Source organism: Alligator mississippiensis, chromosome 4 (genome assembly GCF_030867095.1).
Source record: "Alligator mississippiensis isolate rAllMis1 chromosome 4, rAllMis1, whole genome shotgun sequence".
In the NCBI taxonomy this organism is placed as follows: domain Eukaryota; kingdom Metazoa; phylum Chordata; order Crocodylia; family Alligatoridae; genus Alligator; species Alligator mississippiensis.
The window spans coordinates 99,822,620-99,847,595 of record NC_081827.1 but is presented as its reverse complement, the minus strand read 5'-3'; the positions used below and the strand labels follow the sequence as shown (position 1 = coordinate 99,847,595).

General features: G+C 47.6%; 1 protein-coding gene across 4 annotated transcripts in view; it reads left to right on the top strand.

Moving 5' to 3' along the window:
• PICK1 (protein interacting with PRKCA 1) overlaps positions 1-24,976 on the top strand; it is a 50,884-nt gene that overhangs the window by 23,506 nt on the left and 2,402 nt on the right. For 2 of the 4 annotated variants that reach the window (XM_019489584.2, XM_019489583.2), the window contains exons 3-12: positions 11,460-11,553; positions 12,643-12,754; positions 13,367-13,495; positions 13,621-13,687; positions 15,069-15,158; positions 18,992-19,045; positions 19,150-19,212; positions 20,271-20,404; positions 23,152-23,244; positions 23,424-23,474. In XM_019489584.2, coding sequence (XP_019345129.1) covers positions 11,513-11,553; positions 12,643-12,754; positions 13,367-13,495; positions 13,621-13,687; positions 15,069-15,158; positions 18,992-19,045; positions 19,150-19,212; positions 20,271-20,404; positions 23,152-23,244; positions 23,424-23,474 — 834 coding nt within the window. In that variant the 5' untranslated portion in view covers positions 11,460-11,512. Of the gene's footprint in view, positions 1-8,921; positions 9,039-11,459; positions 11,554-12,642; positions 12,755-13,366; positions 13,496-13,620; positions 13,688-15,068; positions 15,159-18,991; positions 19,046-19,149; positions 19,213-20,270; positions 20,405-23,151; positions 23,245-23,423; positions 23,475-24,976 lie in introns of those variants that run through there. The other 2 variants (XM_014608008.3, XM_006258966.4) reach the window with 2 other exon arrangements.

Genomic DNA, 24,976 nt, shown 5'->3' with positions numbered 1-24,976 from the left:
GAGGGCTGGGAGAGGGGGTGTCACAGTCACCCCAATGGCCCCCGGTCACTTCTCCACGCTCCTTAATGTGATGTTCCCACTAACAGAGACAGAAAAAAGCAGTGATCTCATGATTCCAAAACTGACTCATGCAAACAGCACTAGGGGGATGGGATGAGGGAGGCTAGAAAGGAGGGATATGGGGAGTGTGATTTAGGGGAATAAGAGAGGAGGGAAGGGAGCAAAGAAGATAAAAATATGGGGCAAGAGAACGGACAGAGTCAGAGGGACTGGAGGGGCATGGGATGTGGAAGGGGAGACAGTTAGATCTAAGGGGACAGGAATGGACAGGATTGGAGATGGGCTTAGAAGATAAGAATGAAGCCACTGGATCTGATCCATGGACTTGGAAGGGGCAGCTTTGTGGGGAGCCTTTGCCCATGTTATGGCTGGGCAGTGAGGAGAGGTGGGAGGATTGTGACAGTGGCACAGGTCAGTAGCACCAGCCCCCCAGGAACCCAATCTGGGCTGATCCAGCCTGCAAATCCAAAAACTTGCTTAGTGATGCCCTAAAGAGTTTAATGGTGCCTGGTGGGAGCCTATTCCATTTTCATTTACACAGTCTCTCTCTGGTGGTTGCCTTCATGTGGCACAGAGAAGAATTATGGTGTAACATCCATGAACACCTCAGGCAATCATCATATTCCTTGCTTCTACACAAGGAGAATGGAAAATGGAGTTTGGTAGATTCCAGCATGAGAGGCCCTGGCTCCAGTACACTCCCTCATACATCTTCAGCTCTGTATGGGAGATGCTTCCACCAATATTTATCCTGCATAAGTGAATTGGTGACGGCACACTGCCTGTGTACTTCTTACCACATTTCTGTGTCAGCACATGATAACTCCATATCATGAGACCCATTCAGGGATTACTTCATTGACCCCAGATCTCAGTTGGAGCTGAGACTGGCTGAACACAGGAATGGCCCCATGAAAAAATGGGAATATTCCTACAATGCATGGGACAGCAGTGATCCCAGTTCAGCAGGTTATGGCATCTGAGAGTAACTTCCTTGGGGAGCCAGGGCACCCATTTGGAGAGAGCTTCACCTGATTCTATGTAGGGGTAAGGAAGGAGGATAAGCCACACATTAGCACCCCACCCCTCTAGTTGCATTTGGCCAGGTTTGGGACATCTTCATTTCTGTGGACCATGGAAGGGAGGTTACTTTTCAAGAATGGAGCTGTCACCAGGAGCCGAGATCTCTGAGTCTTGCAACTCTCGTGAATCAGGGCATGTTATGGGAATCCCTTACTCTGCTACTTCCTCCCCCACTGCTTGGGAGCTAATAGGTGACCCACTGACAGTCTCCAACCATCATTCAGCCCTGTGCACAATAGGGTAATTAAACCCTGACCCTTTGCTCTTTTTATCCATTTCCTCTGTGGAGTTACTCCCCCATAACAGAGGAGGGGAGGGCCAGGGGGCTCCTTCTAAACCTTCCATCAGTAATAAAGATGTAAAGCCCAGGAAGGAATTGCTTTAAAATGAAAGGAGGGGGAAGAGCAGGAGCGAGACTGATCACATTGACTAAGGTAAAGTAGAGAGGTGACTTCCTATGCACGCAGCTCTATTCACGCATCATGGTCCTGCCCCGCAACATCCTTTACTATTATCATCATCATCTACCATCAGGTCTGCCAAAGCTCCTTGATCTCAGCCTTTGGCACATCCATCTGATCTCAGTTACCCATGCAGTTCTGACAGGGTATATCTCTTTCAACCTGCCACATTTCACATCTCTGCCAAAGCGCCTCTGCACTACCCCTGGATTACCCTCAGCAACTTAAAAAGGGGCAGAGAGGAATAGAGGGCTGGACGATCCCATTCTGTGATGCAGGAGGATAAGTAGGCTGACTGAACTCCAATGGGAAGCCCATGGTGTGGTGTGTGCATGCATGTGCGTGTGAGACGGACAGAGGAAGGTGGTGTTTTCATTCTGAAACCAAAAGGGGTGAGGAGAAACAACGCTTGAGATGGAAGGGAGGGAGGTTGGGGCAACCTCTGAAATTTACTCATAGTTTGAGAAATGGTCTCCAAAGATGTTGAAGAAAACAGTGCCTCTAGCCGCTTCCCTCCCACGCATGAGCAAGAGGGGCTGGGGCCACCAAGGGAAGGGCATGATGGGTAGAGTAGTGCCCCTGAACAATTGAGCACTGTCCCAAGCACCGCACACCCGAGCCACTTGAACAAAAGGCTCACACACAAGAGACCTGACTGTGAAGCTTCCATCCGCTTTCATCACTCACCCCTGGGGCAGCCAGGTCACAAGGTCAACCCACTTAAACTCCAAACTGGGCCAGAAATAGAGTCGGGAAGTGGGCAAGGGTGGCCAAGTGCAGGGGTCCCACACATTTGAGGGGTTCTTTGACTAAGCCATTTCATTCGCTCTTCGTCAAAGGCGCATATTCTCTGTAAGGAAAATGGAGCGGGGGAGGGTCGCTATGAATTATGACCACTCTCAACAAGAGACTTTTACATTCTGGAGGTGAAACAGGATGGGGTAATTGGACAACTTAGACCCGTGCATAATGAGGGCAAGTACTCTGTCTGCTTCCCACCCTCTGGTCTGCTGATGTACATAAGTCCTGACCTGGAGGCCCCCCGCAACTATTTCAATTGTGGGCCTCGCACACAACTCCATCAGTGCAACTTAGCCCTGAGCCACAGCTGTGGCTGCTCCAGTTTTGCCCCATCCGCAACGTAGTTTTGCCAATGTACTTTTCTTCTGACCAGCAGAAGCTCCAGTCTGGAATCGTCTCTTGAGCCCAGATCTGCTATACCATGCAGTGGCTTTGGTGTATGTCCATGGTGTGGATAGGATGAGTCACCACGGAAATTTAAATTGCAACCCAAACCAGGGCCCAAATTTTCCACCTGTGGGATCAGACAAACTCCCTTTGGCTTCTTGGTTTCTAAAGGTGATGGGTTAATGCACTAGTGTAAATTGTCACTCCTCACCTTTCTACACCACCACCAAAAAATAAAACACCCAAGTACAACTTAAAAATAAACAAAACTTTGTCATGTAGGCAAAAGACCAATGCTCTGTATGGAAAAGAAATTTGTCACGGTTCTTTTTTTTTTTGTTAATTAGCTTCGCTGGTGTTAGGCTAATTTAAAGAGATATCCATAGTTAGCTACACTACTTATATGGACATGCTAGCCACGTGATAAATTGCAGTCATCTAAAAAATTGCCCCTATCATGCATCTTTGCTTTCCACCTGCCCTTTGCCCTCTGGAAAAGCTTCTGACATCCCAAACTCCCAGCCTGCTTTACACATGTGACACTTAACAACACCAAAAAATCAGAACAGCAGAAGTCCTTCAAATGGGAAATTTACCCTGTACAACAGTCTGAAACCCAGGCCATAATTACGGTTTTGTGATTATATAGAACTAAAAATGGGAACTTCATACTTATAGAAAAGGGGATATTTCTAGTTGCTGATGGGGCAAACAGAACTTATTTCTAACCTATGAAGGTCTTGGGATATTGAACTTTACAGTTGCGAGATGCAAACATTAAGAAATGATTTTTTAGCTCATGTTTAGAGCTTTTAAAAAGATCTTTCCCTCATTCTGAGCCCTGCAGACTCAGACTTAGAAGCCTACACGCTGCACAGAGTACTTACATATTCCATATGGAACATGGAAAACATTAATGCCATCTCATTACCGTCTCCCTCTTTCCCTGTATCTTGTAGAAGCCACTCCGTGTGTCTGGAGTATATAATGGGGAACAGACAGGGGAGGAATTGGGGCAAGCCAGGTGGAGATGTGAGCAAGCTAAGGCCGGAGAGGATTCTGTTGTCCTCCCACAGAGAATCTCCAGAGGAGAGAGAATTAAGGATGAATGAGCACAGTTTTCACTATGCTGACTTTGAGCTGACAGCTCTGAGAGTGAGGTATTAAAAAGCTGGAACTGTGAGCCTTAGCTGAAGTCTGGCTTGGAGAAGTGTATTCAGGAGTCAAGAGAATAACTAGTCTAAGAATCTGATTTTCACCAAGTACCCTGATCACTGGTGGTGAAGTAGAAGCAGCAAACCAGCCAATTTGACTTCCTGAGCTGCAGCTCAGTTTGAAACATTCATAGTTGAAGAGGTGGAAACGGTTCTTTACAAAAAACATTTGAATTGGATGCCAATGACAGGCAATAGATGAGCCCCGTTTTTCAGAGTTTAGCCGTGTTTTAACTTGGTGCATGCAAAGCAAATGGCTCCTGGGAACATTTTATTCCAGGCCAGTTCTTTAGCTTATCTTTCATTCTAGCACTGGGACCAAAAGAGAAAGGAACAACTCAATGCCAGCCTTCCCAACCCCAACTCCAGCATCAGAAATGGAGAGAGGAGGAATTTGTGCTCTGAACTCTGCTTGTACCAGTTTGGTACACTGCCAGTCATAAGGCCAACTCCATTAATATTCCTGTAATGCATTGCAAAATTATTTGAACTGGAGCATTACTCAAAATATATTTTTCTTTTCACAATAAATCCACAACCAATCCTCCAAGTATCTTTTACAGTATATTACTTTCTGGTTTGTCTTCATTGCAATGGAAGCTCTCAACAGTGGCCAGAAGGTGGAACTGTTTCCTTAAAAATGAAGCATACCCAAGGGAGTTGGCCCCAGGGTCACATGTTCTCTGTATTGTTCAGGAGCAAGAGGAGATGGGGGTTTGCAATAACCTCCCAGTGCATTTTTCTGCAATGTTAGGGAGAATTTTGAATTAGCTTTTTGGAGGTATACCCCACCTCCACACACGCACCTTTTAGCAAGGGCTGTAACTCATATCTCCTTCCCTGTAGCCTCCATCGCCATCAGATGCCTGTAGTTTAGTTTCCTACAGTGGTCCTATTGACTCAGAAAACTGACATTTAGAAAAACATGTCTGCATTGCTAGAAATGAACAACACCACTGAAAGCTAAAGACTAAAAGATATCAAATTCACCCAAGGAACCTTGTCTGCCTATGTCCTTAGACCAACACGGCTACAACCCAAACCCCTGCACCACTGAAAGCTTGCTTTTAAAATTAATAAGAACTAAATAGTGCATTTCTCTAGCTAATTCCATTTTTCTAAAGGACTTAAAATGTGTAAATTAACCCTCCCAGTATCCCTGTGAAGTATGGAAATAATGTTTTCCCAGTTTTATGGAAGGAGGAAGAAGCAGACAAAGAGAGCCAAAGTGACTTGCTTTATCCAGGTCATTGAACTAAAATTGCACAGAATGTCAAAGCTGGTAAGATGCCCAAGTCTCCTAACTCTTGCGTGTCACGGATGTCAATATACTCACTATGAGGTGGCCACATCCCTGTGAAAGTTAGGATTCAGTGTTCCCAAAGGGAACTGCAAGCAATGTGGATCTCATCACAAAAAGACAGTATTCTACAATGGCTATGGCTCTAGGCAGAGACTCCTTGTCAAAGGCCAGTGTTAGAGTCAGGACTAGAATTCATGTCTACTGCCTTAGACATGGAGTTTCACTCCTCTGTTTGTCTTCTAGCTTCTTGTCTAGTTAACTGTAAGGTCTGTGAGTTAGGTAATGTTCCATATTATGTATTTGGTGAAGCCCAGCCCAATGAAACCCCAATCTAAGTCCAAGCTGTCACTTTGAAGTGTAGTAGTAATAATACAATTAGCCCTGCATAATTGTCTTTATTGGGGTAACCCATACTAAAAAAAAATGGGACCATATTAAAAATCATGTACATTTTTTTTAAATTAAGTAAAAGGAAGGAAAAAAGGGGTTAATTATTTAAACCCAAGAACAAACAAGAACTTCAGAGATGGGGTTTTAAAATAAAAACACTTTTGCAAGAATTGTAGAGCCCTCTCATAAGGCCACCTCATCAGTAGGCCTAGTTCCATTGAAGTTCACAGAGTAATGCAGACCTACATCAGCTGAGGATCTGGCTCATTGGCTCTAGAGGTGAAATCTTGACTTATAGATTCATAGATTCATAAATGTTAGGGGCTGGAAAGGACCTTACAAGATCATTGGGTCCAGTCCCCCTACACTTGGGCAAGAAAGACTGCTGGGGTCAAATGACCCTAGCAAGCTGGGCATCAAGACACTTTCTGAAGATCACCAGGGTGGTTGACTGTACAACCTCTGGGGGGATTCTGTTCCAGACCTTTGGCACTTGACTTGTAAAGAAATTTTTCCTTATGTCCAATCTGAAGTGATCTTCAATCAGTTTGTGCCCATTGTTTCTTGTCTTCTCCTGGGGTGCCTTGGGAAACAGATGCTCCCCCTGGCCCTGATGTACGCCCCTAATATACTTATAGGCTGCCACCAAGTCCCCTCTGAGTCTTTTCTTCTTCAGGCTGAACAGTCCCAAGTCTTTCAGCCTCTCCTCATATGGCCTGCTCTCCAGACCTCTAATCATGCACGTAGCCCTTCTTTGGACTCTCTCGAGCTTCTTACATCCTCCCTGAGGTGCGGCACCCAGAACTGGATGCAGCACTCCAGCTGCGGTCTCACCAAGGCTGAGTAAAGCAGGAGGATGACATCCTTAGTCTTGCTCAAGATGCATCGGTAGATGCATGCCAATGTTTGATTCGCTCTGCCAGCTACGGCATCGCATTGGTGGCTCATGTTCATTCTGTGGTCTATCAGGACCCCCAGGTCTCTTTCAGTTGTAGTGCTGGCAAGTGTAGCACTGCCAAGCCTGTAAATGTGTTGCAGATTATTTCTCCCCAGATGGAGCATTTTACATTTCTCTGTTTCATCACGTTATGATCCGCCCACCTTGCAAGCCTGTCCAGATCAGCCTGTATTGCCAGCTTGCCCTCTTCATCCAAATCAGCAGCAAACCTACTTTTGAGTTCAAGGGGCAAGGTTTTGCCCTGGCTTCCCTACAGAGAGATGAGGTTCTGGTCAGAAGCACTTAGTTTTTATTCTGGTTAATTTGAAAAATAACTCATGATTCTCATATCTAGAACTTCACATGTGTTCTTAACAATATATTGTTGCACGCTTCCTCTTGCAGCAGCACAGGTGACTTCACTTTCAAGTGTTTGGATTAATACGGTTCTTAGGCTCAAGAAATATATTATACACTCATTGAGGGAGAGGTAATTCCTTCTGGGCAAATCCTCATTTCTGGACAGAGAAGATTTTCCTCATCAAAGGGCATATTTCTACTTTGTTTTATGTCAAGAAGTCAGGTTGGGCAGCTTTGGAGTTCTTCACAAGCTTGTCAATGGCTGGAAGAAATGACATGTGATACAACAGGCCACTGTATACTTTTACCAAATCAAAGCATTCTTTCAACTATTAAACCCTCTCAGCAGAGGTAGAAGTCATTGAAACATCTGACCACTAACCCTTCTGCATTCTGAATGGGAACATTGCACAAAAGCTCGACAATGCCACTCTGTAAATGCCCATTTGAGTGAGTTTACTTTCAGCAGCGGTTCTCTACTTTGAGATCGTTTTAGGGGTGCTGCAAGGTGCCATGCAACAATACCATGGTTAGGTGTGCAAACATGATTCACAAGATAAACCCAGAGATTTCTAAGATGGAATCCATAGTTAAAAACATTCTGACCTATTGTGGTCAGAAGAACTGCTCTATTATTTTTCTGTAGTCAAACTAGGAGCTGGAATTTTACAAGGAGCTACCTTGAGCCTATCGAGAAGTACCTAGTGTCTAAAAAGGTTGGCTTATGGGGGGGGGGGGGGGTTCAAACGTTGCTTCTCGTAAGTTTCTGCCATGCCAAACCCTTTGGAAAGTTGCCTCTGCAGCATCAGCCCAGAATCACTGCATCATGCCTGGCCTCTTCTGAAAACTCCCTGTGATGGGACATTTTTTGATGTCTTTTATTTGCCACATGCTCTGCAACGGACAAGGCCTTGCTCTTTGTCAGAACTCCGGGGCATCACCCTGCATCCACAACGGGTGTCCTCATGGGTGCCGGATGTCTCAGATCCATCAGCACCTAATGCCACAGCCTACTGGCTACTGTGGTGGCAGAAAACAAAGAGAAGTGGTCAGCTGTATGAGCCTGTATGATGTCTCACTGACTTCATATGAACCAAATAAGATCAAGTCAGAGCACTGGTGGTGTCCTGGCATTTGGTCCCACAGGGCAGATGAGCGGCTCAGGGCTAGTCCATGGGCGGGACCTGACCTTGAGTATCAGGATTTGGCCTGTGCTGCCTCCCCCGGCCCAGCTCAGTCCTGTGCTGCTCTGTCTGTGCAGCCCAGCCCTGCACCTGCCCAATGGGCCCTGCCCGCGCAATCCAGTGCATGCTCTGCAGCCCACAGGGCTCCCCACAGCTACGGGGGGTGCTGTGGGCGTCTACCGGACACTTGACAGCAGGGGAGCAGCAGTCAACTGCCACCGCGCCCCCGCTGCCAAAGCTCTGGACCCCTTGGCAGCCCTGGACTGCAGATAACATGTCTGTGAAGGCCGGTCCTGGCCTGTGAGATTGAGCACCCTAGCTACAGGGTCATCAGACGTGCCACTTGGCACTGACAACTGCCTCTGCCTGCGCACCTCCTCTCAGTGGGGACGTGTTCACTTCGGGCTGATTGGGTGGTCGGACGTGGGGCATCCTCAGGGTTTGGTAGGAGACTGGGGGAGGGCAGGTAGGTAGGAGGTATGTGAGTGTGTTGCGGGAGGGACACCACGGCCCAGCTGCTGCCCCCCACAACATGGCCACCAACAAGGCCCGAACCCCCAGCACGGCCCGCCCTTTTCTCCACTGGCTGTCGCCATGGCAACCTGCACTCACACGATACCCCTTTCCTCCCCCCCCAGTTCCTTGCGCCTCGCATTCCTCAACTCTCGCGAGACAGGAGTGCGCGAACCCCGGCTCTCTTCCCCTTTGTGATTCCCCCCGCCTCCCAACAAAGCGGGGAGGGGACTGAGCCGGCTCGGCTTCCGATGTGGCGCGGAAGTGACGTGGAGAATCGGGGTTCTGACAGGTGCGGGGTGGCAGCAGGTGGATGCGGGGCCGGGTTGGAGCCAGCCACTTCCGGTGAGAGCCGGGACCCTGCCCCGCCCGGGGGGCCAGCGGGGGGCGCTGCGGGGCGTGGGGCAGGAAGGAAGGAGTCACCCGTAGTCCCGGCTGGAGGGGTTGGGGGCGAGGCTCTGCCTGGGAGCTCGTGAGCTGCACTGACAAGTGCATCACCGCGGGGCAGGGGCTGCGCGTGCTCTGCTGCAGCTGCCGCAGGGGAGGGGCAGGGCTGTGCTGTCAGGGCCCGCGGCCGTCTGGTGCGGGGGTTAGTAACGGTTTGCATGGGATGGTCATGCCTCAGGTCGGGGGTGGGACTAGATCAATGTTTGTCAACCCGAGGGTGGAGACCCGAAAGTGGGTCACAAGATTATATGAAAGGGTCAAGAAGGAACTTTAAACATGGGTTCTCCTTTGAAGGAGAAAAACGTGGGAAACCGTGGCTGTGCCCCGTGTAGGCTGGCAGAGATCCAGGCTGCTTGGGGTCCCCCAGCCCCACATGCCCCCCCACCCCCTCCGCCCCACACACGGGGCATGGGGGCAGCAGGTTGGGACTGGCCTTGGATGTTAACAAATGGGTCCTGGTACAATAAAGGTTGGGAACCCCGATCTAGACAACCTCTGGATTTCCCTTCCAGCCTTGCTTTGCTACAAGAATGATGGTGCTTGCAATGTAATGCAACAACAACAATAATAATATATTATTATACTACATTTTATTATGACATTATATTGTAATGATAATTACAAACGCAGCAGTCTTATGTAGAGTTTAGATCATGGCTTGTATGGGATAGTTTGGAGAGGGATGATCCTGCCTCAGGTAGGGGGTTGGATTAGGAGACCTCTGGAGGTCCCTTCCAGTCCTGCTTCTCTGTGATGCCATATGACTATTATTTTTTAATTCTTATATATTACATCATTGTATGATTAGTTAGAAGTATAATATTATACTTCTAATTTTTGTAATTGTGAACGTTAGTACATATTTGCCACTACTTCTATCAACAACAGTTATACTTGGGTTTATATCCCACTGTATCCACAAGGCTTGAGGCCACTTGCAGGAACAGGCACAAAGCACACAGATAGCAAACAGCAGCCAACTCCCCAAAATGCCACTCCCTCTCCTGCACCTCCCACCCCAACTATGACTTCCCTGCTCATAAAAAAGCAAACCCTCTGGCCAGTTCTAATCCTGCTTCCCAGTCACCATGTCATCCAAATATAAGAATGACTGAGGAAAGATAGAGAGAGAGAAATGCTGGTTCCCCTTGTGCTCAAAAAGGAGGGAGGGGCAGAAAGTTTGGGAAAGGTCATTTATTGGAAATGGGAATACCTTGCATGAAAAAATAGTTGGTGTGCAAAACTGTTCCCTTACTACTTCTTCCCTACCAAACAAAAACAAGGCATTCACAGGCAGAGCCATTTGTCACAGGATCAAGAAGCTGAAGTACTCAGTGGGTGCAGGGTATAAGGCACCAGAGATTGCTGAGAAATACTGAGAGAGGCAACATGCGATATCTTTTATTGGACTAACTGAGTGGTTGGGATAGATAGAGGCAAGCTTTCAGGTATCACGGTACCTTTCCTCAGTCCTGAGGGTGATACCTGAAAGCTTGCCTGCATCTATACCAGGGACTGGCAGTTATTTTGGGTGGAGGGCCACTTACCAAGTTTTGTCAAGTTGTCAAAGGCCGCATTTCCCTCTCCAGTGCAGGGCAGCAGGAACAGCCCCACCATCCCAGGCCAGAAGCCTCTGCTTCTGGTTGGGAGGGCCTTGCTGCTTGGTCCTGCTGTCGGCTTCCCCTGGGTTCTGCTGCCCCTGGCTCCTGTCATCTTTGACAGACAGCCAGGAACAAATAAATATTAAATTTTCTAAACTTTTTAGGGGCCCCACGGGCTGGATAGAATGACCTGGTGGGCTGGATCCGGCCCATAGGTCATATTTTGCCCACCCCTGAGTCTATACCAACTATGCAGTTGGTTCAAGAAAGGATATCATCCACGAGAATTCATTCTACTCGCATTTTTTTTTTTTTTTTTTGGACCATCAGGGCAACAACATCACCTCAACACTGCTGAGAAATATCATGGGATGGATGCAATACATAAAGAATCTGCTTCCCAAATGGTTCCTGTTTTGCCCTGAGCAGCGTCCATATCTTTGTGGCTGGGGGAAACAAGAAAGCTATTGGAAGTTAAAGGATAAAAATAAGACCCTTTTCTTTTTGTTTCCTGTGAGCACTAAATGGGGACAGTTTGAAATAACTTCTTTCTACAGCAGAAGAGAAAACTGAGAGCTCCAGTCCCTAACTAGAAAAGAGTGAGGTGGATCAACCGAGGATACAGATTGATTCTCCTATTCTAGCTGTTAAGGATAGAAGAATCCACTAATTGAGATTGTTGGAATCATTGGATTTTGTTCCATTTCTTTCTACCTAGGTGGTTTGGGATAAACAGAGTTTCTTGGCCACTGTCCCTATCCAACCAGAGCAATGTTTTCAGATTTGGATTATGATATCGAAGAGGATAAACTGTGAGTGTTTCACTTTTCTTTCCAACAACTACTCGCTCCTTCTGGCTAGTGGGGATGGAGCATTATGGTGGCAGTGAACAGCACCATATGTTTTCTGTTGCTCTGTAATGACTCCACCTACCTTTCTGATTGCAAGCCTTGCTGATAATGTTCTTTTATCTGGAGACCTTACCTACAGAGTGGTTTATACTGACAAGAGGGCAGTACCAAGGAAGAAATGGAGAATATGGAATTCTTAGGTCTGTGAAAGGGAGATGGAAAACACCTGACATGAAACCACTGGAAAAATAGTTATGGGGGAGGAAAATACAGGCAGTTATTATTGTGAGACTAGTGCTAAATGTCAGCTGCATCTTATTCCTGCTGCATAATTATTTACATAACTCTCAGACACAGACCTGATGAAATGACTTTGAAAATATTTGTGCATCTTAGGTACGTTTCACAGAATCCAGTGAAGGTGGACGCCTCTTCTCCCTTACACTTTCTGCTCCCAATGACAGAAGGAGGGGGCATAGTTTTTCCCCAACATAGCATTTGCTCCCTTGAGCCGGACCATCATTACATGCATAACCATTAGTCTCTAGTTTAACTTACTGACTTTGCGCACACAAATCTAAATCAGGGGTATCTAACTCATTGGGCTTTGGGGACCAGGTCTGTAGCACAGGGGTGGTCTTTGGGCCAAATTATGGGTTTTCAGACTGGCCTGGCATGTCAAATCCAGCATGTAGTGACAGTCTGGTGCAGCCATGCATTCAGCACCCACCACACCCACCCCATGTGCCACGTGGTGCTGGAACTGGCCCTGTGTACTGTGTGTACCGGGCATAGCCATGGGACTGCAGGCTGGATCCAACCCATGGAGCATATTTTTATGCCGCAACCCCCTTCCCCACCGAAATCTAAATGTTATTTGTTCAGGTTCCTGCAATCTAGGCTGGTAAAATAAGCAATAATATGGTGTATTCAGATGAAAGGAATGGGATGTGCTTTCATATTCTAGTGTCTCCAGCATATTACATGCAGATGCAGGTGTGCTTCTGCCTACCTGTGCTAGTTATTACTTGTCTCTCCCTGTTGTTCTAGGGGGATCCCCACTGTTCCTGGGACGGTAACCTTGCAGAAGGACTCTCAGAATCTTATTGGGATCAGCATTGGGGGAGGAGCACAGTACTGTCCCTGTCTCTATATTGTTCAGGTGAGTACTCATGGCAGAGGAATCTTTGTAAAGTAAAGTCAAGTCAGGTGTGAGAGATGAGGGTTGAATGAGGCCTGAAGAACCTTCTTTTTCAGGTTTAGTTAGTTTGTGAAGTATTCACACGCGCTCGCTCTCTCTCTCTCTCTCTCTCTCTCTCTCTCTCTAGCAAATAGGAATGTCTCAGATGGGTAGATAAAACTGTGGAAGGATAAATTTAGGGCTTCTGAATTAGCATATCCTCCCTATAGTATATCTACTGAGTGCTGAGAGCATGTTAAAATGTACAGGGATGGGACAGAGCAGCACCTTCTGTGTGAGGTTCTCAATTTCAGGAAACTTTGCCCTAGATGATACACAAAATGAAGATGACAGTCCAAGAAGGAACTGGGTGATTAGTCCACCTCTTCTTCTTTGAGGGTTTATTACAGTTATGGGTTCGGATGCAAGGGGAAATGAGGCTTCCTCATAAACTGAACTGACAAAATCGGAGCAAGAAAATAACTTGCAGGAAGATAATTGTTTCTTCTTTGTTACTGTCTTTGTTAATCGCTTCATTCTTCTTCCCCTCTTTACTCGTTTGCATTTTCCTTTGCTGTTCTTCCTGTCCCCCAGGTTTTTGATAACACTCCAGCAGCTCTAGATGGAACTGTGGCAGCTGGTGATGAAATAACAGGAGTAAATGGGAAGTCAGTCAAAGGGAAAACCAAAGTGGAGGTGGCCAAAATGATACAGATAGTAAAGGTAAGTGGTAGAAGGGGACCAGTGGAATAGGTTGGCTCACTGTATATGAATTTTTGTCCAGCAGTAGAGGTGATGTCCACTGCTCATTTCCAGAATGACACCTCAGGCTTTGCTTTTTCTTCCAGGGAGAAGTGACAATTCACTACAACAAACTGCAAGCCGATCCAAAGCAGGGCAAGTCCTTGGACATTGGTAAGATGCACTGCCTTTGTCCTTTGCTCATAAGGTTGCCATGTTTGGCAAGCTGTGAAGAGGGTAATGGAGAAATCTGAGCTGAAACCAAAATAAAATTTCTTTCATTGCTGCTTCTTAATTCTCATGCTTTTAAAATTAACACTGTCAGGATAAACCATGGGCTAAAAATGTCTCAGTATTATGAAGAATGGTGCATTATTCAAAATGAGAAAAGTTCTGAATGATAATGTGATTCTCATCATTGTTGTAGCTTGTTTTTCTGTATCATACTTAGTTTAGACAGTGAAGTACAGTGTTGCTTGTTGTTGCTTTGTTTTTTTAATACATACTGTCTTTGTGGGTGCATTTGGATTTCCAACCGTGCATTGAAAAGTTTCAGTCCCAAAATGCTGTTTCTGGTTTCTCATTTCGGAGACTCACAAGAGCATTCCTTTCCATATTGTACAGCTATGTGTACTCCATTCCCCGTGTCTGACAAAGTAGGCGGTAGCCTACGAAAACTCATCTTCTCAAATAAGTTAGTCTCTCAAAGTGACCCCTCCTACCCTGCCTTCTGTATAGCTATATGGCTCGGGTTATTTTTTTTAACAAAACCTAAACAGGGAGTTTGACCTATATAAGTGTCCTCTTTAAATGTTGCCACCTTCCTGCCCTTTGGAGAACCTGAACAGGACAAAAAGCAAAGTGCATTCCCACTTACCTATTTCTTTAATTCTTGGTTTCCTTCCCCCTTGTTACTGAAGGTGTTGACAAACCAAAGGGAAAGGGAAGTTAGCTGGGAAATGAATTTCTGAGGAAAAATAAGCAAAGCCAGGTCTGATTTTTCAGAGTGCTGGATATCCATGTCTTCAGCTGACATTAGTGGGAACTGTAGCTGAACAGTTGGCTCTGAAGACACGTAGTTCAGTCATATAATTTCAAAGAGGCTGTAATTGTCTCCAGGAATTTTAAAGGGTATTACTACCAAAAGGCAGTGGTATTCCTTAGAAAGGGTACAGGAGCTTTTAACTAACTGGCAGGTGATAAAACCTAGTAAATGGAAATTTAGCTGAGCAGTAAAACTTACCTGCCGTACTCTTATATATTTCTTCTAGCTTCTTTGGAATTAATAAAATGAGTACGCTAATCAAGATATGATCCCAAGTCTTGGGAAATAGTTCAGGAGAATCTATTACAGGCCTGCACTGCCTATGCTAAGAGCTTCCTCGTATCTAATTTCTGTAGCATTCTCTCTCTGTTCACTTCCTCTCTAAGCTCTGCTGAATTAGTCTCTGTCTGACCAGTGTGAAATTGGACGCTTGAGAGTTCTGTTCAGCGTGTTCTTTGTGACTGTGAAAACCACACTAGTTCTGAGTTGCAAATCTGTCTTGGTTTGTAGTGCTGAAGAAAGTGAAGCACCGGCTGGTGGAGAACATGAGCTCTGGGACAGCAGATGCCCTAGGGCTGAGCCGAGCCATCCTTTGCAATGGTAAGTAGTAGGAATAAAAGGCACCTTCCTCTTTGGTTATTGAATATGCTGGTGTCCAGTAAATGTAATGGAGCAATTCATGTGATCATGGCTGTCACCATTCATGATTGTGCGATGCAAGCACTTGTATCTTTAGCATGAAGGGAAATGAGAGAGCCCTGAATTTTTTTTTCTTGGTGGAGCATTCTGGTTTTACAATTGCTTGACAATAGAATTCCTTCTTCATGGTCCAACTGCAAAGCGGTTTGATTCAACAGCATGGCAGTCCTTTTACAGGGTTAGCATGTACCTGCCAGTTTCCTTTCTCTCACTAGTTTAACTATCAGGCATTTGCTTCGGTTGTGATGTCTTGTCATAAATAAAATTGTATCTGTTCTAAAATCTGCAGCACACCTGCCTGGAAGTGTCCTACAGGCTTAAAAGGTTGGATGCAAGAATACCACCTGAATTGAATGGTTATATTCCTTTATAACAATGTCAGCAGCACCAAGAAAATCCAGATTTACAGTTCCCTTTGCAGTTCCCCAAAGGCATGCAGTTCAACATGCTGCCTGTCCCTCACTGAGGCAGAATGTGCTGACATACAGCTGTTACATTCCATCTCAGTGAGTGAGAGCTTTGTTACTGAAATTGAGCTGCTCTTGATGAGAGGGCTCCACTTTTGTGTGGTTTTAGAATCCTCAAATTTCTGTCAGATTGTGGCTGAAGGTTTAGACCTGACTACAAGCGTAGGTGAAACAATTTTTCCAAAGACATGACTCAGCCCTCAACATTTAATAGACTAGGACAGGGATTTTCAACATTTTAACAAGTGTACCCTTTTGGTCTCAAAGATTCAGCTCATGTACCCCTTTATATTTTTTTTCTTGTTTTTAAGGGTGGGGTGCAGATCGAGGCTTCTGTGGTGAGGGAGGGAGTGGGGTTGGGGCTGGAGCAGGGGCAGGCATTGCATAGGCAGAGGGAGAAGAAATTTGGCGGGGCTGAGCACACGCAACCCCCCAGCAGGTAAATCTGGGGAGGGAAGGGCAGGAGGAGGGGAAAGGGCCACGAAGGGGCAGATCAAGGCCCCCTGCAGTGAGGGAGGGAGCAGGACACGGGCAGGAGCAGGGGCTAGGGTGAGTGCTCCTGGCCTGTTCCCTCCCTCCCCGTGGGGGCCTCGATCTGCTCCCTCCGCCCCAGTGGTGAGGGAGGGAGTGGGGCTCGAGCCTCCTACAGTGCAGGAGGGAGTGGACAGGGGCAAATCATTCACCCCCTGCTGCTGCCTCACTCCCTCCTGCACTGTGGGGATTGTCCCAAGACTCAGCCCGGCCGGGGCCCCATTCACCATGTCCCCAACCCTTTGGCTTCCCTGCTGTGCACGCAGCGGCAGGAGCTGGCCATCTGCGCTCCTGGACGAGCTGCCAGGCTCTGATTGTCCCATGACCTGGACCAGCCAGGGCCCATTCTTGGTGAATGGGGCCCTGGCTAGGCCAGGTCATGGGACAATCCATACAGTGCAGGAAGGAGTAGGGCAGGGGCAGGGGGTGAATGATTCACCCCTGCCCCACTCCTTACTGCACTGTGGGTGGGTCTTGATCTGCAAGCCCAGTCACAAGGCTGGGCCAGGCTACACTCGGGGAGGGCAGCCATGGCACTGGGAAGGGGCTACGGGAGGGGCTGGAGCCCCCCCAAATTTGCTGGAGCCCCCCCCCAACTCCTTCCCAGTGCAGCCAGGCCCAACACCCCTGCTGGGAACAGCCTGGCACTGCCCTGGCCCCAGCCTGCAGTGGCCCACAGCCCACCCTGCCCCGCCCTGCGTGCTGATCCAGGGGCACGTGCCCCCCATGCCCTCCTTGGGCTGTGCATAGCGGTGGTGCTGGGAGGGACAGCCGAACGGGGGGAGCTCGCATGCAGCACCACTGCCGCATACCACACCACTTTGCCATGGCCGGCCGTGGCTCCGCGGGCTGCTGACTGGCCCTGTGCCCAGCCAATCGTGTGCCACTGGAGGGTGGGCACAGAACACACTCCTTCCCACCTCCCCCACTCCATTCAGACCTGTGGAGGCGGGGCGGGGGCGGGCAATTGGGAGAGTGAGCTGGGGCGCAGGGGAGGGGAGGCACTGTGGTGTGCTGTGTGGGGCTGCCGGCACCCAGTGCATCCCTTTTCCACTTGCCTGCTCACTCCATCCTCACCTGCCTGTGTGTACCCCCTACAACCTTTCTAAGTACCTGTGGGGGTACATGTACCACCAGTTGACAACCCTTGGTCTAGGAGCTCACGAGAGCCAAATAAATTAACCTCTCTGGCACTGTTGGATCTCTGATGGAAGGGTGCTGTACTGATGTCTGACATATTTATTTGTGTACAACCTCATTATTCTCAGTGTACTGATAGTACATAGCTGTGTCTGGGCATTTTGTGAGGCAGGGAACATTCATTAGTCTTTCTTGCTTGAATTGTGCATTAACAGTCCAGGACAGGTTTGCTTCTAAGTGGCTGGGGGCTGGAGGCTGCTCGGGCCCCGCTAGCAGGTAGAGGTACACCGATCCATCAGTCCAATATCGTATTGGCACCAATATAAAGAAAATTTACTTTATCAGAAATCGGCTTTTTTTGCTTGATGTGGTCAGTAATGTGGCAGATAAATGCCCTATGCATCTGTGCAGCCGCAGCATATCGGCCAATACAGATCCAATTTCCAATACACAGCCCAGCAGCTTGAAGAGCAGTGTCCAGCTGGTAAGTCTGTTGTGGTAGAAGGGGATGGGGGAGGGAATGGGAATGGGGGTGGGCTGTAGCCCCTGCTAGTAAAGAGCCCAGCACAGCTCAGGCCCCAACCCACAGTGGCAGGGCAGCCCACCCCACCCTGTGCAGATCCAGGGGCACATGCCCCACACCCATGCCCTCCTGGGGTGTGCAGAGCAGCGGGAGCTGTCCCCCTGTGGCTCCATCCCGCGCCCTGCCCCAGCAGTGCAGCACCTGCCCCAGCCCCTTCCTCACTCCCTCACCGCAGCGACCTTGATCTACCCCCCACCCATACCCTTTTCCTTCCTCCTCCCCTTCCACTGCAACAAACTTCAAGCTGCTGGGCTGCATATCGGAAATTGGATCTGTATCAGCCGATATGGCTCCTTAAAAAATCAGCTATCGGTATCGGTCCAAAAAATCTCTGTTAATACACCTTTACTAGCAGGGGCTACAGCAGCAGAGGCCATGAGCTCTGGGGGCTGCATGTACCCTCCTCTCCCCACAATATTGATGTTTTCCTGTCCCCCACATATTGCGCACTAGGACACACCAACTCACTGGTAGCTTTGTGGCTGTGAACACCCCAGCTGCACTGTGCCACCCAGGTACCCTGGGCTACAGGGTTCACTGGGCAGGAAAGGCAAACTGGAAGGAGGGGGAGCCCAGAGGCTGGAGCTTCCTACCTGCTGCTGCAGTGAGGGGTGTGATGGGCAGTTTAACTCATTATGAGCTGCCAGTTGCACAGCCCTTTTCTAGAAATATCCTCTTCCCCACTTTTGACTTCTGATAGGTGCTTAGGGGAACTAATCTAAATTAGGTTTTCCCATAGGACACTCTCTTGCAGTTGGTGACTGCTGTAAATAGATTTGCTTCCATCCCCTGGCATACCTGCTGCATCACTGTCTGCCACATCTACTTAGGGAGCTCATGAAATAGTGTCATTGGGGCTCTTTAATCCTAGGCTGGGGCCAGAGGATACCTGAAATGTGTGAAAATCAGGTACCTAGGCAGTGACTGGCCTGTTCCTTTTAGCCAAGCAGATCCTTATGTCTTCCAAATTTGGGCATCCTAACCCCATACTCTCTGACACTTTTTCCCTCTAGATGGGTTGGTGAAGAGGTTGGAGGAGTTGGAAAGGACTGCAGAGCTGTACAAAGGTAAACTGCCCTCTTCTGTTAAGCATCTGGATTGAGGTGGGTAGAAAGGATAAGATACTGTATCACAGTTGCATTATTTGTGTTCTTTTTTCCTCTGACTACAGGCTTGACAGAGCACACCAAGGGTCTTCTTCGAGCTTTCTTTGAACTATCCCAGACACATAGAGGTGAGCAGACTGAAAGAGCCTTGTTATACAGGCTGGATCTTCATCAGAGGTGGGGAATGGAAGACTATTATCATCTCAAAAATTATTATCATGTTAAACCTTGGAAACATTAGACTTAGTCCTCATTTGAATGCATGAGCACCACACAAAGAAAAATAGATTCTGAAGACATAAATGAGGAAATGAAACATTTCCTTCTGAACTGGTATTGAGCCTGTTTTCTGTCCTGGTGTTAGAAGGCACTGTGCTTCTAGGCATCACCTTACAAGAGAGATGAGTGTGGCTCTGAAAACCCCGGTCTTAAACAGTATTTATACACATACTTTTCTGTCCCGCAGTGCACTGGAGATCCACCACTTTGGAGCTGACTTGCTTATTGAGTCTGCTGCGCCCGTGAGCTGAGGTGAAATGCACATCAGTGCACAAAAAATGGCAGCAGTGTGTTCTTGAACTAAAGCATCTTCAATGCGTTTTAGTTCAAAACCACACCGCCACCATTTTCTCAGCACTGACGCACATTTTGCCACTTATACAACTGCAAGCAGCACCTGGCACTTCTGAAAGCACCCAGCACTTGCATGTGTAAAAATGCCCTAAGGATCATGTGGCACCCTGTGGTAACAAGATTGTTACCCTGCTCCCGGTCACATGCATCTTATTTTGGGCAGAGGTTGCTTTTGATCATGAACGATGCATGCCCTTGGTAGCTGGGGGGCACAGCAGTGGTGGCAGGAGTGGGGTGGCAGTAGGTGAGGGAGCTCCCGCAGACATCGCCTGCGCTGTTGGCGGTTGGGGAGTGGCGAGCGCCAACCAGGGGTTGGCGACCACCCGCAGATGCTGCCGACGGCCAGCAGCCATTGCTGATCATCCACAGATGCTGCTGGCAGGGTGGACGGCAAGCAGCGACCACCCACAGGTGCCGCCAACGCTGTTGGCGGCACCTTTTTCGTAGGGGGTGCACTGCCACGCTCAGGGGGTGCACATGCATCCCTACGCATCGCCAATGTTCTTGATGGCAGGCCTCTTCTCCATCTGCATTAATTATTTTCTTTACTCAGCATTTGGAGACGTTTTCTCAGTCATTGGCGTACGGGAGCCGCAGCCAGCTGCCAGTGAAGCCTTTGTGAAGTTTGCAGATGCCCATCGCAGCATTGAGAAGTTTGGAATCCGCCTTCTGAAAACCATCAAACCGGTAAAGACCCAAACTGTAGGCTGGGGATGGGCTTCAGCACTGAAAAGGGAGGGAAGGATGGGAGAAGATGCTAGAAATGCAGGATCTGGATCTGGGGGGTTGGTTTTAAAAACTGTGGTACAGTACAGGCAATTAAATATGACACTTCAGAAGTGTTCCTTAAAGGAATTGTCTAACTCAGTGGTGCTTAAGCTTTTGGCAGTGCAGGCTAGATGATTGGTGTGGGGCTGGTCCAAGGCTCGGGTGTCATGACTGGACTCCAGGGGCCTGGCCCCAGCCCCTGCTGCTTGCCCCCTCCCGGTTGTCATGCATTAGAGGCCTGGCACTGCTCCCCTCCTGGCCCCCCACATCAGGATTGGGCCCTGGGGCCTGACCCCCCTGACCCTATGATCTGGGATCAAGCACCTGACTGAGTGTACAGGGCCTGGGGCTCCCCATGCATCCATGGTTTGGAGGTTGAGCACCCCTGGTCAAGCTACAATACTTTATGTAAGACAATTTTCTTAGTATGAAACCTTCCCTGTTGTCTGACTGTGGCAGTGCATATTACCCCTTCTTAATGCCCCTGTACTCAACTGTCACACATGCATACACAACTGAGTGTGCTTATTCCTCTCTTTGATGGCCAACACTAGTTGAGTAAGTAAATCTTCAGGGTCCAGTCATTGCCCTTGGCTGAGGCTGTCAAAAAAAAAAGTACTACTTGTACAATCGGACCAGTGGTTTTAGTGATATGGACACCTGTCCTACCATGAAGAAAGCTGAGAATGCCTAGTTCATGGTATACATGCTGTCAGTCTCTTTTAGTTCTGTTTTAATGCATCTCTTCTTCCTCCTTAGCCCAACTACTATACCAATTACTTTCATTAACTTGTATAGAGAGGTTTATATTATCTCTGGAATAGGCACAGGTACAACCACTACTGCAGTCAGTTTTGGTGTCCACAGTTTCAAATGTACTGTATTTACCCAAATCCAAAAAGACTTTGAATTAAATTTGCCCTGTTCATAATTGCATAACTAGATTCCATACATGGAAAATTATAAATTATATCTTCTGCTGGGTCTTTCCTCCCCCTGCCCTCAACACTGTGTGGTCACTTCCAGCTGTGAGCTCCCTTCCCTGCCAAATGAGCCATTTTGGCCTGGGGCAGGCAGCAGCTCAGTTTCAGTTTTAGCCCAGAATTGGGGGCCGAAGTCAGAGCTAGGCCATTACCTACCCTAGGGCTGTAACTGAATTTAAGATGAGGCCTTTTTTTTGCCCCCATGCTACGTGGGGAAGAGATGCATTTTGGAGTCAAGTAAAGATGGTATGTTGATGCATATAATTGAAAACAGTTCAGGCAAGAGTGAGTGAAAGATTAGGAAACATACATTAGCAGGAGAGCTCTAGCTTTTTGGCTGAGCAAAGAAAATGTTAAGGAATTAGTTCATCATACTTTAAGTATCTACCAAGGGTTCAGTGCACTGATATTGAGTTCTTCAGCCCAGCAGACAAAGGTATAACAAAATTGAGTGGCTGTGTCGTGGGATGGGTCTCCAGGGATAGCCGTGATGCCCCTAGGGCTCCGTGACCGTGCCAGTCTTGCCTAATGGGCACCCTTTTCCACGCCTGTCACATCTTGCTGGTAATTTATAATGTAGGGAGGCTGCCCTCGAGTTTGTGTTTGGATTCGGTCCTGATGGACCCCATTGAACCCTGTGGGTTCTTGGACCCCTTTTTGGGTCCCGCTCAAAATGGATGCCTTATGGGACACCCTCAGCCTTATGGGCTAGATGCATGGCTCCAAAACCACCTGTTTACCATGCCCCAAGCCTCACAGATGGTATTTAAACATTGCTTCTCTGGGGGCCTTGATATAGCTCAGCCTCCTGTCATCACCCGGGCTCTCTGCAGCCCTGTCTCTGTGCCCCACACTGGTGCTGGGCTCTGCTCACCCCCTTTGTCACTGCACCCCCTGGTGCTGGGATCCCCACACTGTAGTGGGCCCCCAATGAGGCCTCCTCCTTCCCCAATAGCCTCAGCCTGATCCACCAGTTTATAAACAGCAACCAAAATATGGGCCCTTGGGCTATAACATAATACAAGCAGTTCAGGGTGCGCTCTGTCCCTTTAAAAGAGTCAAGCTTCCCCCCAGCACTAAGTGCCTTGTAGGCCAGGGTACCTGGTGAGCTGCTGGAGCCCCATTAGCCCTATATGCAGCATATCAGGCAGCCACAGCATCTCTGGGCAATTCTTCCCTGGAAGCCCCTTCCCTTGGCTACTGCCAGAGGACTAACTCCTGCTGGGCTCAGCCCTGGGGTTTATATGTGCCCAGGGCCCTGCCTTCTTCCGGTTAGCTGACTGGATGCAGGTGCAGGCTAATTCCCTTGTTAGCCTGCTGCCATAGGAACCTGCCTGTGGGGTTGCTGTCTAGCTCTTAGGGTCCTCTCCCTAGGCAGTTTCTGCTCTTAAAGGAGCAGGCACCTTAGTGCCCTGCGACAGGCTGTAAACTGAAGTTATGCAAAATTAGTCATGAAATTAGGCATGCATTTTGAACTTTTGGAACAATGGACCAGGAGTTGTGGTTGATATTCCATCATGGGCAATTTTTAAATCAAGATGGGATTTTTTTTCCCCCAAGAGTTCAAACAGTAATTAATTTGGAGAAGTCTTTTGGCCATGTTGTACAGGAGATCAGAGATCTGTGATCATCACAGATAGTTGTTTTAGGTCTTATTATTTATGAATCATTGTTTTCCCCTAGATGCTGAGTGACTTGAACACATACCTGAATAAAGCCATTCCTGACACAAGGCTGACGATCAAAAAATATCTGGATGTCAAGTTTGAGTACTTGGTGAGTTCTTGCTTTTGACAGCTCTGGAGAAATTGTTTCATAGAATTATAGTACGAAGACACACAAACTGGGAGAACCTCTGCACTTCTGACTGGCTGATAACTGGGTGGCTGGCTGCTCTGGGTGATGGTGGGAACTTATTTTAACCCTTTGTATTTTGTGTGTTTAATCCTTTATAGTCTTACTGCCTGAAAGTGAAAGAAATGGATGATGAGGAGTACAGCTGCATTGTGAGTACCAAAACTACAGCAGGTTGTGTTTCTGTAGCACTTTTGTGGTTGCAGACAAGTGTAGGCAAACTTGTGTTCACCTGCATCCATGGATATCTCTACCTTGTGATGAGCACTTTTAATAAACAAGTGTTCAAACCTGAAGGTCTTCAAGTGCGATTAAAAAACAAAAACTGGAAGCAATAACTTTTGTGGAACACTAGTGCCATTGCACCCCTTTGGAACCAGCCTTTTTTTCTGTATGTGTAGTCAGGACAGAAGCATACAAACAAGTTTTTATAAGGCAGAGGAGAAGTTGGCCTTTTCAACATGTTGATTGCTGTTCCGTAATTGTCCATGTGCATGCTTCTCCTCTGTGGTACAGAAAAGGTAACTCTTGGTAATTTTACCCCTCTTTTACTGAGGACCAAGCTGCATCAGACTAGGTTTTATTTACTGTGGGGTAAGAGTGCCCATGTAGCTGAAGAGAAATTCTTCTGAAATGAGTTTTCCTTAAGAAACCAACTTTTAGAAACATATATTTAAACCAGAAGACTTCCTAAATCCTCACACTGCATAGAAAATTACTCTTGGTGTTAAATACAGCTTTTTGAATTTTCAGAGTCCTTACCTAATCCTTACCATCACCTTTATAAAAGTAAACGTCTCAAGTTTCCCCATCTGTAAACAAAAGATGTGGCTTGTCCCAGGTCAGTGTTAGAGTCTGGAGCTGGGGTTAAAACAAGTCTTGGCTCTGAGTGCTGTTCTCAGATGACTAGACAGTGCTGCCTCTCCGGTAACTAGTGAAAGTTGAGTAACTGAGCACCCAATGACAATATAACATCTTGCTATAGAAGAAGAGAGAATCTCTCAGCAGAATGTTTTTGCTGGGTTTTGGCACACATTAAAAAGAAGCATATTTCAAAACCATCAGCACAAGAAAGCCTGAGTGTCATTAGAGGGCACTATGCACTTTGCTTGACATACTCTAATCCTTTCCTCTCAGAAGTGCTATGGGACAATTAATAATTCCATGTGTTGGGAAGGCAGGAGTCACACTCTTACTGATGCAAGTTCATGCATCCAACCTGCATTTTCTCAGTCCCTCAGATGTGGCACATATGGGACCTGCATGCACATACAGAAGCTAAGCCCAGAGGATTAGTCCTGCTGGTTTCTACGTTAATGGGTCCACTGCCGAATCCAGTTCAGCACAGCCAACTCTTCTTACTTCCTGTTGTTACTGCTTCATAACTCTTGTCATGTAGAAGCCTTTGCAGCCATTTTAACTGTTGACTCTCCTAAGATAGGGTGCTCAGAGCTCTAGGCTCTTAAGTCATTAATTGTCTAGGAGTCCATAATGTTCAGCAACTCATGAATGGTTTCACTGCACCCAAAAGGGCTGCTGTCTGATTGGTTTGGTGACTCAAGGTCCATGAGCTTCCATCAGTATAGAAGCTCTGTAGAAGCAGACCCTTTGGTGTGCTGCTCTTTGGGAGTCTCTAAGATAGTGTGGTGGTCTT